This window comes from Salvelinus sp. IW2-2015, linkage group LG20, assembly GCF_002910315.2.
Source record: "Salvelinus sp. IW2-2015 linkage group LG20, ASM291031v2, whole genome shotgun sequence".
Classification (NCBI taxonomy): domain Eukaryota; kingdom Metazoa; phylum Chordata; class Actinopteri; order Salmoniformes; family Salmonidae; genus Salvelinus; species Salvelinus sp. IW2-2015.
In genome coordinates, this window is record NC_036860.1 from 26,815,004 (window position 1) to 26,828,769 (window position 13,766).

The following is a 13,766-nucleotide window of genomic DNA, read 5'->3' on the forward strand; positions in this document are numbered from 1 at the left end:
ATTGAATTATGGGGAGTTTCAGGCCCCGGAGTGAACATAATTGTACACTCGCAAAGCCGACTAAAAACGAGGGCTGAGGGGCTTACGATGCAAACTTCCCTTGCTTGGCTAATCATTTGGACCACCCTCCAAGATMGCGACAGGGATTCCCCCAAGGGKTTAAGGCGAGGGTAAGTGGACGAGGATGTATCTTTTAAGTGTTTGGACCGCAGCCCAGGTCTAAAGSTCGTCTCGGGCTGAACTGCATGTGCAGGCTGTCAAATCAAAGCCACTCCTTCAATATAAGTTGTCATTTTCATAAGGTTGGATTAGTAACATGTTCAACTACTTAAGACATTGGCTCGAATCTAGGTTGTGCCTTTAGATTTCGAGAAAATGAACAACTKAGAAATCATTTTCTTCTCAAACCCCAACCCCCGGCCWGGTTTGTTTGGTCTGTTTGGCAAGCATTCCCGGAAGTCTCGCYGTGTTTAAGTCTCYTTGATATCCCAGGCTTACATGCGCTGTTCCCAATAGCCTGGGGACAAGGTTACTCTATCCTTAAACTTCAGTCAGCGCTCGCTCAATATTGTACTYTAGCTGTGATTTATGTACTCCAAACAGGCTTATCTAAAATGCCTTTAAATCAGAGCCTCTAGATTAGTGCAACAAATATCTCTCAGACTCAACACAATCCACTCTTAGATGCATAGATACAAAGTACAAAGGAGAACTCAAACAGTGAATAACCATTAGATGGTGCTGTTAATAAGTCATGCCACTAATATTGGGCAAAATGCATCAATGTCCAGGTGGGCWGGAGAGTGTTGGCTTATGGAGGAGGCTGATTGGCCCCTCTGGCTGTCACTCAAACCAGCAATGTCTTTTTCCTATGYTGTTTTCTRTGTTTMCAGTGTTCYCTTTTACCTCTGTCCGATTGGTAGMTCAGGAGATGTCCTTCATTTGATTATTTACATCTCCTCATTCCTTCTAGTGACAGTCATTAGCTTTCCCATGTCTGTCCAACTGCCTGCAAGTTTCCAGTTCTGCTGTCCCCATTGCTCTCAGTTTATTTATGGCCCAGTACTCTGCTCAGTGCCATGAGTAGCATTGTCTTTAGCACCCACCCACCATACTCAAAACTCTCTCATTCCAAGATACTGTAATAGGACCCCTCGTTGGAATAGAGAAGTCTGTCATTCCCCACTATAGTGAGGGTGGGGGTGGTGGGGTGGGGGGTTCAGGAGATTTCAGCACAGCAGTGTCTGTCCCAGGCTTGGAGATCTCCCCCCTCCGCACACACCAACAGGTAGGACTCAGTCCTCTCCTGTGGCCAGCGCACCTGAGGGAGAGAATGAGATGAAGAGAGAGGAGGCGAGAGAGGGAAAGGAGAGGGGGGAGGGAGAGGGGGCATACAAGGGGAAAAACATGAGGGAAAGGGGAAAGGCAGAAGAGAGGGAGAGAGAAAGGTGGAGACATTGTGGTAAGGATGGGGAGAGAGTGCAAGTGAGCACAGAGAAGGAAAGATGCAGTCAGTAAGGGAAGGATAGAGAACATGAAGAGGAAACAAGAGGAAATAAGTCATTTTTTCATCAAGCATATATCACTCTAACCACTGTGTGTCCCAAATGGCTAACCTATTTCCTATATAGTGCACTACYTTTGACCAGACCCCTATGGGCCCTGGTCAAAAGTAGCACACTAAATAGGGAATAGGGTATCATTTAGGATGAAAGCATTGTTTCTAGTCCCCATGTAGACTAGAATTTCCTACCCTGTGGAACAGCAGCAGGTGGCGGTGGAGAGGGATCACCAGCGGGTAGTGACAGGCAGGGGGTGATCTTTTCCCCTGAAACACACTCACAGTCAGCCACTGAACAGGATTGCAGGCCAGGGTACAGATGCAGTCTTTTTTTGTGTGCGAGTCACAGCACAGCACAGCACAGCATGCCGCACTCGCCTGGGACAAAATCCGTGAAAGAAAGGCAGACACAAAATATATTTTTATTTCCCTGGGGATGATGAAGACACGTGGCATTGGTGAATTCAATTGAATGCTGCAAAATATTTTTCCCCAGGCAATTTTGACCCAGGCGAGTGTGGCATGCTGTGCTGTGACGCGTGCAAAAGACTGCATTTGTAACATTTTATTTCGATAGTACCCTACAGATGGTTTACAGGCCACATTTATCCAATTTCACCCTACCCCTAACACCATCAAGTGGTACAGACCAGCAAATTGTATGAACCATCTATAGAGGACTATCCAAATAAAGTGGGATACATTGCAGGAGCTTAAATAGGGGTTGGTGTCGATTGTGAGGGAGGAAAGAGCTTGTTTTCTTCTCTTTACATTACCTCTATATCCTCATGAAAATGTACACACATTCTCTGTATATACCCCAAACAGGGCTAATATTACTTGATAAAACAAGACGTTTCCAAACTGACAGAGCAGACAGCCAAACATGTGTTTTGTATGCCCTCAGAAAGCCTTTGATAATCTCAGAGGGAGAGAGAGAAAGAGTGAGAGAGAGAGCGTGAGTAAGGCTTACATTGTCCAGACAGTGGGCAGGCAGAGAAAGAGACGACGGGCAGACACGCAGTTCTGTGATTGGAGAAGAGAGAGGTGTATTAGAACAGCCCAAGACAGCAGGGGCCTGTTCAGGATGGTGAAACGTTACAGGAACGTTATAGAACAGATATGGTTGTCTGTCACCCAGAATTGGGGATTAGCTCTATCGTGTCAGCTCTATTCATGACATTTCTATCTGCAACGTTCCACAACGTTTGCCTACTGGACGTGGCAAAGGACTATGTAGCGTCACTGTTGCAGGCGACTGTTTTGGGTGGGAGCACGGCTGGTGAGCCAGCTGACTTTGCCATCCATGTGAAAAAGACATAGCAACAACAATTTCAGCAGGAGTGAGTGATTGCGTGAGTGAATCGGTGTGTGAAAGTGAGAGAGACGAGAGAGAGAGAGCTTGCGAAAAGTATCTCACCCCCTTGGCAATTTCCTATTTGTTTCCTTACAACCTGGAATTATTAGATTTTGTTGCCTTACAACCTGGAATTAAATTAGATTTTGATTTACACAGCATAGCAGACACTTTGACAATTAAAATATGTTTTATTGTGAAACAAGCAAGAAATAAGAAATAAAAACTGAAAACGAGTATGCATAACTATTACACCCCCAAAGTCAATATTTTGTAGAGCCAACTTTTGCAGCATTTACAGCTGCAAGTCTCTTGGGGTATGTCTCTATAAGCTTGGCACACTTAGCCACTGGGGTTTTTGCCCATTCTTCAAGGCAGAACTGCTCCAGCTCCTTCAAGTTGGATGGTTCAGCTGGTGTACAGCAATCTTTAAGTCATACCAAGGTTCTCAATTGGATTGAGGTTTGGGCTTTGATGGCCATTCCAAGACATTTGATTGTTTCCCTTAAACCACTCAAGTGTTGCTTTAGCAGTATGCTTAGGGTCATTGTACTGCTGGAAGGTGAACCTCCGTCCCAGTCTCAAATCTCTGGAAACTGAAACAGGTTTCCCTCAAGAATTGCCTGTATTTAGCACCATCCAACATTCCTTCAATTCTGACCAGCTTCACAGTCCCTGCCAATGAAAAACATCCCCACAGCATGATGCTGCCACCATCATGCTTCACTGTGGGGATGATATTCTCGGGGTGATGAGAGGTGTTGGGTTTGCGCCAGACATCACATTTTCCTTATTGGTCAAAAGCTACATTTTAGCCTCATCTGACCAGAGTACTTCTTCCATATGTTTGGGGAGTCTCCCACATGCTTTTGGCAAACACCAAACGTGTTTGCTTATTTTTTTCTTTAAGCAATGGATTTTTTCTGGCCACTCTTCGTAAAGCCCAGCTAGGTGGAGTGTACGGCTTAAAGTGGACCTATGGACAGATACTCCAATCTCGCTGTGGGAGCTTTGCAGCCTTCAGGTTATCTTTGGTCTCTTTGTTGCTCTCTTGATTAATGCCCTCCTTGCCTGGTCCGTGAGTTTCGGTGGGCGGCCTCACTTGGCACGTTTGTTGTGGTGCATATTCTTTCCATTTTTTAATAATGGATTCAAAGTTTGCTTCTCCACAACTTTGCCCTGACCTGTTTGGAGAGCTCCTTGGTCTTCATGCTGCCGCTTGCTTGGTGGTGCCCCTTGCTTAGTGGTGTTTGCAGACTCTGGGGCCTTTCAGAACACTTGTATATATACTAGAGATCATGTGACAGATCACGTGACACTTAGATTGCACACAGGTGGACTTTATTTAACTAATTATGTGACTTCTGAAGATAATTGGTTTGTATCAGATCTTATTTAGGGGCTTCAGAGCAAAGGGGTGAATACATATGCACGCACCACTTTTCCATTTTTATATACATTTTTTTCTTTCACTTCACCAATTTTGACTATTTTGTATGAAATTCAAAAAAAGAATCCATTGAAATTACAGGTTGTAATGCAACAAAATAGGAAAAACGCCAAGGGGATGAATACTTTTGCAAGGCACTGTAAGTTACTAATGTTAACGTTAGCTCATCTGATATTGTAACGTTAGCTAGCTAATGTTGCTGTCTGACTTTATTAGCCAGCTAATTTTCACAACAATAAACTCATTATTTGATCAGTTATGTTGGCTAATGTTGCTCAACATTTCTCTGGCTGCTGTTCAGCTGGTGTACAGCAATCTTTAAGTCATACCACAGGTTTCAATTGGATTGAGGTTGGGCTTTGACTAGGCATTCCAAGACATTTGATTGTTTCCCCTTAAACCACTCAAGTGTTGCTTTAGCAGTATGCTTAGGGTCATTGTACTGCTGGAAGGTGACCTCCGTCCCAGTCTCAAATCTCTGAAACTGAAACAGGTTCCCTCAAGAATTGCCCTGTATATAGCACCATCCAACATTCCTCAATCTTGACCAGCACTTCACAGTCCCTGCCAATGAAAACATCCCACAGCATGATGCTGCCACCATCATCGCTTCACTGTGGGGATGATATTCTAGATCGGGTGATGGAGGTGTTGGGTTTGCGCAGACATCACATTTTCCTTATTGGTCAAAAAGCTACATTTTGCCTCATCTGACCAGAGACCTTCTTTCCATATGTTTGGGGAGTCTCCCACATGCTTTTGGCAACCACCAAACGTGTTTGCTTATTTTTTTCTTTAGAAATGGATTTTTTCTGGCCACTCTTCGTAAAGCCCAGCTAGGTGGAGTGTACGGCTTAAAGTGGACCTATGGACAGATACTCCAATCTCCGCTGTGGAGCTTTGCAGCTCCTTCAGGGTTATCTTTGGTCTCTTTGTTGCCCTCTCTGATTAATGCCCTCCTTGCTGGTCCGTGAGTTTCGTGTGGCGGCCTCACTTGGCACGTTTGTTGTGGTGCCATATTCTTTCCATTTTTTAATAATGGATTCAAAGTTTGCTTCTCCAACTTTGTCCCTGACTGTTTGGAGAGCTCCTTGGTCTTTGCTGCGATTCGCTTGCTTGGTGGTGCCCCTTGCTTAGTGGTGTTGCAGACTCTGGGGCCTTTCAGAACACTTGTATATATACTGAGATCATGTGACAGATCACGTGACACTTAGATTGCACACAGGTGGCTTTTATTTAACTAATTATGTGACTTCTGAAGATAATTGGTTGTATCAGACTTATTTAGGGCTTCAGGCAAGGGGTGAAACATATGCACGCACCACTTTTCCATTTTTATATACATTTTTTTTCCTTTCACTTCACCAATTTGACTATTTTGTATGAATTCAAAAAAAGAATCCATTGAAATTACAGGTTGTAATGCACAAAAAGGAAAAACGCCAAGGGGGATGAATACTTTTGCGGCACTGTAAGTTACTAATGTTAACGTTAGCTCATCTGATATTGTAACGTTAGCTAGCTAATGTTAGTGTCTGACTTTATTAGCCAGCTAATTTTCACACAATAAACTCAATTATTTGATCAGTTATGTTGGCTAATGTTGCTCAACATTTCTCTGGCTCGCTAARGGAAAATTAGATCCAGCTAGCAAGATACTTAACAATGCTAACAATACATGTTCCATCACACTTTCTCCCTCACCTCAAACTTTCCAAATGCCAGTTGTTTTTCGGTTACAGCTCATGAAGTATGCTTCATCACCTCACCCCTGTCTCCGTGGTCAGGCTTCTCACCTACCTCTTCGTTATTGTTCAGGGGACACYTTACTGTAACTGGCAAACTGCCTTTCCACTCTCTGCGGTCTTTCCAGAGTGCGCTCTGATGCTGTAACTAGCAAATTGGTTGTCTCTTCTCTCTTCAGTCGCGTGCTGCATTCTGTTGTTATGTGATTGATTGGCTGAGCCTTGGATACAGCCAGTATTGCTCCAATTGCGTATCACTCGTTTGCTTACAGCCAGAAGTGATCAGATCTACACGAATCACTTAGGTCATCTATTTTGGATTCAAAARGGAGAATTTTGCCGAAAGGTGACTAGTTTGCATGTCTGAATCTCTATTGCACTCCACACTGCCCTCAACCACCTGGACAAAAGGAATATCTATGTAAGAATGCTGTTCATTGACTACAGCTCAGCATTAAACACCATAGTCCCCTCTAAGCTCATCACCAAGCTCAGGACCAGGACCATGTGCCTGAACACCTCCCTCTGCAATTGGATCCTGGACATCCTGGCGGGCCGTCTGCCCCCAGGCGGTGAGAGTAGGCAACAACACATCCGCCATGCTGACCATCAACACGGGTCCCCTCAGGGTTGTGTGCTTAGAACTCTCTTGTACTCCCTGTTTAACCACGATTGAGTGGCCGCGCATGACTCCAACACCATCATCAAGATGGCTGACGACACGAAGGTGGTAGAACAAATCACCGATGACGATGAGGCAGCCTATATGGAGGAGGTTAGAGACCTGGCAATGTGGTGCCAGGACAACAACCTCTCCCTCAACGTCAGCAAGACAAAGACGCCGATCATGGACTTCAGGAAACAGAGGGGCGAGCACTCCCCCATTCACAGGGCTGTAGTGGAGCGGGTCGAGAGCTTCATTTTATTTAGCTCTTATTTTACCAAGTAAATTGACTGAGAATACATTGTTATTTACAGCAACAACCTGGGGAATAGTTACAGGGGAGAGGAGGGGGGATGAATGAGCAAATTGGAAGCTGGGGATAATAAGGTGGCTATGATGGTATGAGGGTCAGATTGGGAATTTAGCCAGGACACTGGGGTTAACGGACTTACTCTTACGATAAGTGGCATGGAATCTTCAGTGACCACAGAGAGTCAGGACACCCGTTTAACATCCCATCTGAAAAACAGCACCCTACACAGGGCAACATCTCCAATCACTGCCCTGGGTCATTGGGATATCTATATATTTTTTTACCAGATGAAAGAGTGCCTCATTCTGGCCCTCCAACACCACTTCCAGCAYCATCTAGTCTTCCATCCTGGAACCGACCAGGACCAACCCTGCTTAGCTTTAGAGGCAAGCCAGCAGTTGGTGGTATGCAGCTTGAAGTTCAATGGTGTACACATCACTAAGGAATTAACATGGTCCACACACACCCATAGAGTTGTGAAGAGGACACGACGGCGCCTCTTCCCCCTCAGGAGGSTGAAAAGATTTTGCATGGCGTCTGTTTGACCATGGTTTCACTTCTATGGCCATGCAGAGCAGAGGGGGGCTTGGATGGGTAGCCTAAGACAAAATACCATATAGGCAACTACAATATTAGTTCTCACATTTGGTGTCTGTTAGATAGCACAGAATGCTACTCTGCTAGACACAGAAGTGCAAAATTGAGGGATAAACTAATTTCACTAGCTATATACACCCAATTTATCATATTTGAAAGCAAGCTAGCTAGCTAATTAAAACATAATTATGTTTTATACTTACAACTTTATTTGAACAGTAGTTTGCACGTTTTGATTTTACTTTGCAGGATTTTGTATCACATTGGCTAGCAAGCACACACTCGCTTTGATCACTTAGGATTATTACTGTAGAGACAGTTTTGGAGACAGCTTCGCATTTGGTAACAAAGGCTGTGCAGTAGCATTAGKTAGTACTGGTAAAGCAGAGATTTACTGTACACACTGAGGTATATATGAACTTTTCTACGTCATATGGATTWACTTCACTGCACAGTAACCTATAATATAGCTAGCCAGCAGATCTGACCCACTTGCTTACAGCTGTACTAGGGTCGGACAGCATTCCTGTGTATATTAAGACACCACGGATGGCTTGAAAAACATGCCTCAATCCAGGGATGAGAAATGCGTTGTACTCCGAATTGTCCCATTATCCCAACTGTTACACTGAGATGATTGAAGGACTTGAAGGAATGCTATTTTTACTGGAAAACTGTCCTTTTTGTCCTCATGCAGAAGCAACAGCAGCCATTTTGGAATGGCAGTGTCAGTTAATCAGCTCCTTTGTCATTCAACGCGACACGCCATTCCAACATGTCTCCAGAAATGATGGTTTCCCAGCTGTGTTTGACATTTCAACTACAGTATCCACATCTATATTTGCATMTTGATGTCACTAGCTAGCTATCCAGCTAATGTTAGCTAAGTGACGTTAGCCACTCTAGCCCCTGATAAGTCATTTGGCTAACATGTGTCTTGCCAGGCTGCTTGCTACAGCCAAGTCAATGTCAGTAGCTCATCAAAATAATATTAGCACTTTTCTTACTCACCGCAGGTTCCATCTATGAGCTACTGGAGCACYTATCCCTCTTTTTGCACTTGGTGCCAACCTTCCACACCACACCGCTTCCCTCTACACTCAGCTCCTTCTCGGCGGTCATCACTGCACCTGCCACCACAATGGATTCCCCCTCACTCTCTTCACGTTCACTTTCCTTCTCTAGCTCTTCCAAAAAGTTATTTGCGAACCTCCATTCCACATTCCCTCAAAACATATTCCACATTTCTCCTTATCTGCCATCTTCTCCGTCACCAGATCTTCCAGAAGGCTTATGTAATCCCCCAGTCCGTATTTATTCATAATATGTTCCACTTTTTTCAGTTTTTCCTTGTCCACCATCTTCTTTCATCTTATCTCCATTCATCCCCACACAGTGATCRTCAGTAGTAGGTTACTTTGGAGTTGCTAGTACCTACGTATATGTTGTCTCATGGTAAGGGACAGGGAAGCTGATTCATCTAGCCTACATTCGCGATGATCAGCAGATGTAGCCCAATAATGGARGAAGGAGCCTAACGTTACTCCTTATAGTCCCTTACATGTTCTGTTTAAAGGCGATTTGGCTCTGGAAACCAAAACAGCCAAATACTCCATCTAAACGTGGATTGATTCTCAATTGCGGTACGATTCTAGAAACATAAACCCCTTTACTTTCATATCACATCAAAATTATTTCACAAATGCAAAAAACACACACTTACTGCACAGTTRTAACCTAGTTACAACCGACAGTATTTTTCAGTGACAAGACGTTTGTGGTGTCCGTCCATTTACACACAGGTGTTCGGAGACACAGAGCTACAATTAGCACAGGTAGTCCACTCTGCCTTCCGTCTGTTTTCCATAAACAAGCGCTCTAACATGGAAATATGGCCGTGTGGAAACCATAACCCTATCAAGGTGTGTATCTATTCAACCTTTTGTGTTTTGAAAATTATTTCTTGCTAATATGAAAGATAAGGTCCTTCTGCTTCCAAAACCGAACTGCAAGCAACGTATGCTAATGTTCAGATTGAGCGTCGGCGTAACGACTCTCGTTTGTAGAAGGAAGAGTGGACCAAGGCGCAGCGCGGTAGGCGTACATCGTCCGTACATGGTGTCATCTTTTTATTGATGACACCAAAACAAAATAACAAAGACAAAAAAAACGAACGCGAACAGTTCTGTCAGGCACAGACACTAAACAGAAAACAAGATCCCAACAACTGAAGGTGGGAAAAAGGGCTGCCTAAGTATGATCCCCAATCAGAGACAACGATAGACAGTTGCCTCTGATTGGGAACCATACCCGGCCAACAAAGAAATATACAAACTAGAATGCCCACCCCAAATCACACCCTGACCTAACCAAATAGAGAAATAAAAAGGCTCTCTAAGGTCAGGGCGTGACAGTCGAGGCTCTTAACAAAACTCCCTCTTACAGAAGACGCCTTCTACCAATGACTCTTATGTGGAATGTAGTGGAACTGAGAGTCATGATCAAGGGCTAGAACCACAGGTAAAAGCAAGTTAGTTTAAACTAAACGATCTTTGCTAGAAACACTACTGTGGTGGGCTACATCAGCTGTAGCCCACCGATCATGCCACTCAGTTCTATTACATTACACATAAGAGTCATTGGACGAAGGCGTCTTCTGTACGGGGGAGTTATGTTAAGAGCCACATCGCTGAATCTGAACATTAGCACGCGTCGCTTGCGGTACGGTTTTGGAAGCAGAAGGACCTTATCTTTCATATAAGCGAGAAAAAATAATAATAAAAAAACTAAAGGTTAAATTGATACACACCTTTATAGGGTTAGTGTTCCCACACGGCCATATCTCCATGTTACAACGCTTTTTTTACGGAAGACAAGAGGCGACCACCCGTGATAATTAGCTATCTATCATGCTTTGAACACCTCTTATTTATTTGAAGGATTATGTCATGCTGATGAAAGATAAGGGCCATGTGTTTCGAAAGCCATATCGCAAGTGACGATTATTTGACGTTTCTAGACAGCGTTGGGATTGTAGTTCACATGAGGTAGTCTTGGGCGAAGCTAATGGCTGAAAACTGTAGGGAGAAGGCAGAATGCCGCCTAGAGTTTTCGAGAGCTACTGTGGGGGTTCTAGCTTGCTTAGCATACAATATGTGATGGGTTAAAAATATTGGAGATCTTGGCTACAGGAGCAGTAGAAAACTATTTTTTAATGAATGGAATTAGGTCAACTCTTTTTGTGAGTGTGTGTGTGGGGGGGCTTTTTCCACATTGAGCACCTGCCCTACCAAAGGTCTGCCCCACCAGCCATCCATCCATTAGAAACCTTCCCCGGAGAGGAGGGAGACCCCCTAATACTGCTTCTTTATAAAGCTCATAATGCTGTATTGATTTATTGTCAGGGAGGGCCAACGACTGCATACCAGACCTATTTTTAGAAGGGATATTTATCGTTTTGTTCTGGCCAAAGGTTCCAACATAAGCAGATGCTGCTCCTGCTATGCTCCTGCTATGCAACACTCTTTTTTCACAGTATGTGGCTCATATGGTCTGGAATTCCTACCATCTCACATTTGTCTTGATGTTAGACACTGCTGCTTGTGAAGAGATGCTATATCCAATAGATGTCTACAGGATGAGTTAATGCTGTACACAATACAAGGGTTGTGTTCATTAGGCATCAAATGTAAGAACACTTACTGAAAAAGGGAGGGGCTAGTTGGATGTGTCCAAAAATAAATGTTCATTTTAGTTTTCCGTTGCAAAGCGATTTAAAACTTTTCCCGTTGTGTGCCTTAATAAACACAACCCAGACCTTATCTTACTGAACTTGACGAGAGAGGCCACAGGTTCAAAATMATCTGTCAAATGGATGGAACAGAAACCCAAGGGAGGATGATAGAACAGGCAATGATTCAGGTATTTTTTTTTTTTAAGAAGAGATGAGGAGGGATGAGTGCTGTGTCCCTTGCCTGTCTCCTTGGAGGACTTCAGGCCCCCGATCTCCACCCTTAGACTCTCCATCTCTTTCTCCAGCTCTCCATTCCTCTTCTCTGCCTCATGTAGCCGTCTATGGAGATAAGTGGATACGGTCAGCTCTGGTATTGGCTATGAATATGTACCTGAATATCAAATTACATCATGACATTATGGATACCTCTATAACATACATGTACATTACCTAGATGTCAGAGCTGTCAAGTCTGAAGGGAAAGGTGAGGGAGACCCATTTTTAGCAGTAGAGCAATACTGCAATAAATGCCCCATATCAACGTACCTGTATCTGTGTGTCCGTGTGTCCGTGTGTCCGTGTGTCCGTGTGTCCGTCTGTCCGTCTGTCCGTCTGTCCGTCTGTCCGTCTGTCCGTCTGTCCGTCTGTCCGTCTGTCCGTCTGTCCGTCTGTCCGTCTGTCCGTCTGTCCGTCTGTCTGTCTGTCTGTCTGTCTGTCTGTCTGTCCGCACACTCAGGGTTCATCTAACCTGTGCAGGTCCTCATCAAGTCCTGAATTCTGGTCTGTCTCCTCCTCGTCCTCCTCTATCGTGGTGTGAGTGGACWCTGCAYTACCCTGCTCCAAGGCTAGGGGGAGCTCAAGCAGGGCAGGCAGGRTGTCAGMRGWMGTCAGYYCYTCTCTGAGCTGCCACATCTGACTCTGAAAGCCCACACCACCCCACTCAGTGTCAGAAATACACGGCATGGTAAAGTAAAACATATCAGTTCCCCGAAAATAACAATCTAGCAGCCGTTAATATCTCTTGCATGCCTAACTCTCTGACGCATGCCACAGAACACATCAGACATTCAAGATGCAGCTAGCTCAGAAGCACGAAACATTTGTGTCACAGCTGACTGGCACACTTGAGATGAGGTTAACTATAGCAGTTAGTATTCCTGAATAAACAAACTGACYTGTACATGTGTAACAGAGCTACAGCTAACTAGCRAGCGATTCCATATCGGCTACATGAGACCACTCAAATTGACTTAACTAGCCTAGCTAGTGGTTAGTATTTAGTTTAGTTTTGACTATTACAACTCATCTCAGCAAGTCGCTAGTGTGGATATTCAACCTACCAGCTTGTCCTGGAAATTGAGGCTTGGCAACCCTTGATGCCGCTGGTGGTCAATCTCCATCATGATGTCACAACTGCGGTCCAAGGCACCTGTCTGTCTGTAAGAGATTGAGCAATTGGCYGAACAAACATAACTGTTTTGACATAGTTTTGTATGATACCCCATTAATTTGAGGGACGTTGATACGGAGACAGTATATGATATGAATGTGACCTTGTAGCTGTGTAGGAGTAGCCAACGAAAGCCAGGTGAACACCGATAGGGGCCCTGTCCATCACGTCACTCAGTGTTTCCTGCAGGACAAAAGACAGCATTACATCTAGTGTGCTTTATATGCATGTCAGGTATGGGCAATTCCATGCCAGCGCAGACGGATAATATTCTTGGTATCTCAGATTGTTATGGTAATTCTCACATAGAAACTTCATTGTGAGGAAAGATGTTTGACATGCTTTTATACATTTGTATCACAAACCATTTAAGGCACTTTTAAGGCATATATACACCTCCTGTAAGACTTTATGATCTYTAAACTACATGATACAGACAACATCTTGGTGTCATTACATTATAGTGTGATCATATTCGATCCTGGGCTTTTCGGATTAATACCATTTCACTGAGGCAGTCGTCCAACACGTCAAAGTTCGAGGTGTCAGTGGCGTTGGAGACTTCAGGTTCYAAGGGTGCTGGAAGTTCATGCAGGGAGCCCCAATCTAGTCCACAGAAGAAAGGGTGGCCCCTGAAGTCCCCWGAGCCCCCAGCCCCCATACGATCCTCCCTCTCACAGATCAGCCCCATGATGAGGGAACGGGCCATGTTTGAAACCTCGGGGCCAGACGGGGGGAAGTCAAAGTGCTCCTGGAGGGACATAATGGTTAGTTCCTTATAGTTCAAGCTTGCAGCTCTTCTTCACAATTCTTTAGGTTTGAGCTCAATATATACATGTTTGCAGTCTTTGCAGATGTATAAGAAGATGGTCACAAAGATTACTATGGCCAAATCC

The 13,766-nt window shown here is 44.3% G+C and overlaps 1 protein-coding gene across 2 annotated transcripts in view; it reads right to left on the reverse strand.

Moving 5' to 3' along the window:
- Nucleotides 1–585: 585 nt before the first annotated feature.
- LOC111979959 (myotonin-protein kinase) overlaps nt 586–13,766 on the reverse strand; it is a 34,446-nt gene continuing 21,265 nt past the window's right edge. Inside the window, exons 8-15 of one of the 2 annotated variants that reach the window (XM_024010655.3) lie at nt 13,373–13,621; nt 12,974–13,053; nt 12,761–12,857; nt 12,169–12,338; nt 11,662–11,759; nt 2,535–2,587; nt 1,754–1,939; nt 586–1,321 (exon numbers count right to left, since the gene is read on the reverse strand). In XM_024010655.3, the coding sequence (XP_023866423.1) occupies nt 1,220–1,321; nt 1,754–1,939; nt 2,535–2,587; nt 11,662–11,759; nt 12,169–12,338; nt 12,761–12,857; nt 12,974–13,053; nt 13,373–13,621 (1,035 nt within the window). In that variant the 3' untranslated portion in view covers nt 586–1,219. The remainder of the gene's footprint in view (nt 1,322–1,753; nt 1,940–2,534; nt 2,588–11,661; nt 11,760–12,168; nt 12,339–12,760; nt 12,858–12,973; nt 13,054–13,372; nt 13,622–13,766) is intronic. The other variant, XM_070449282.1, reaches the window with a different exon arrangement.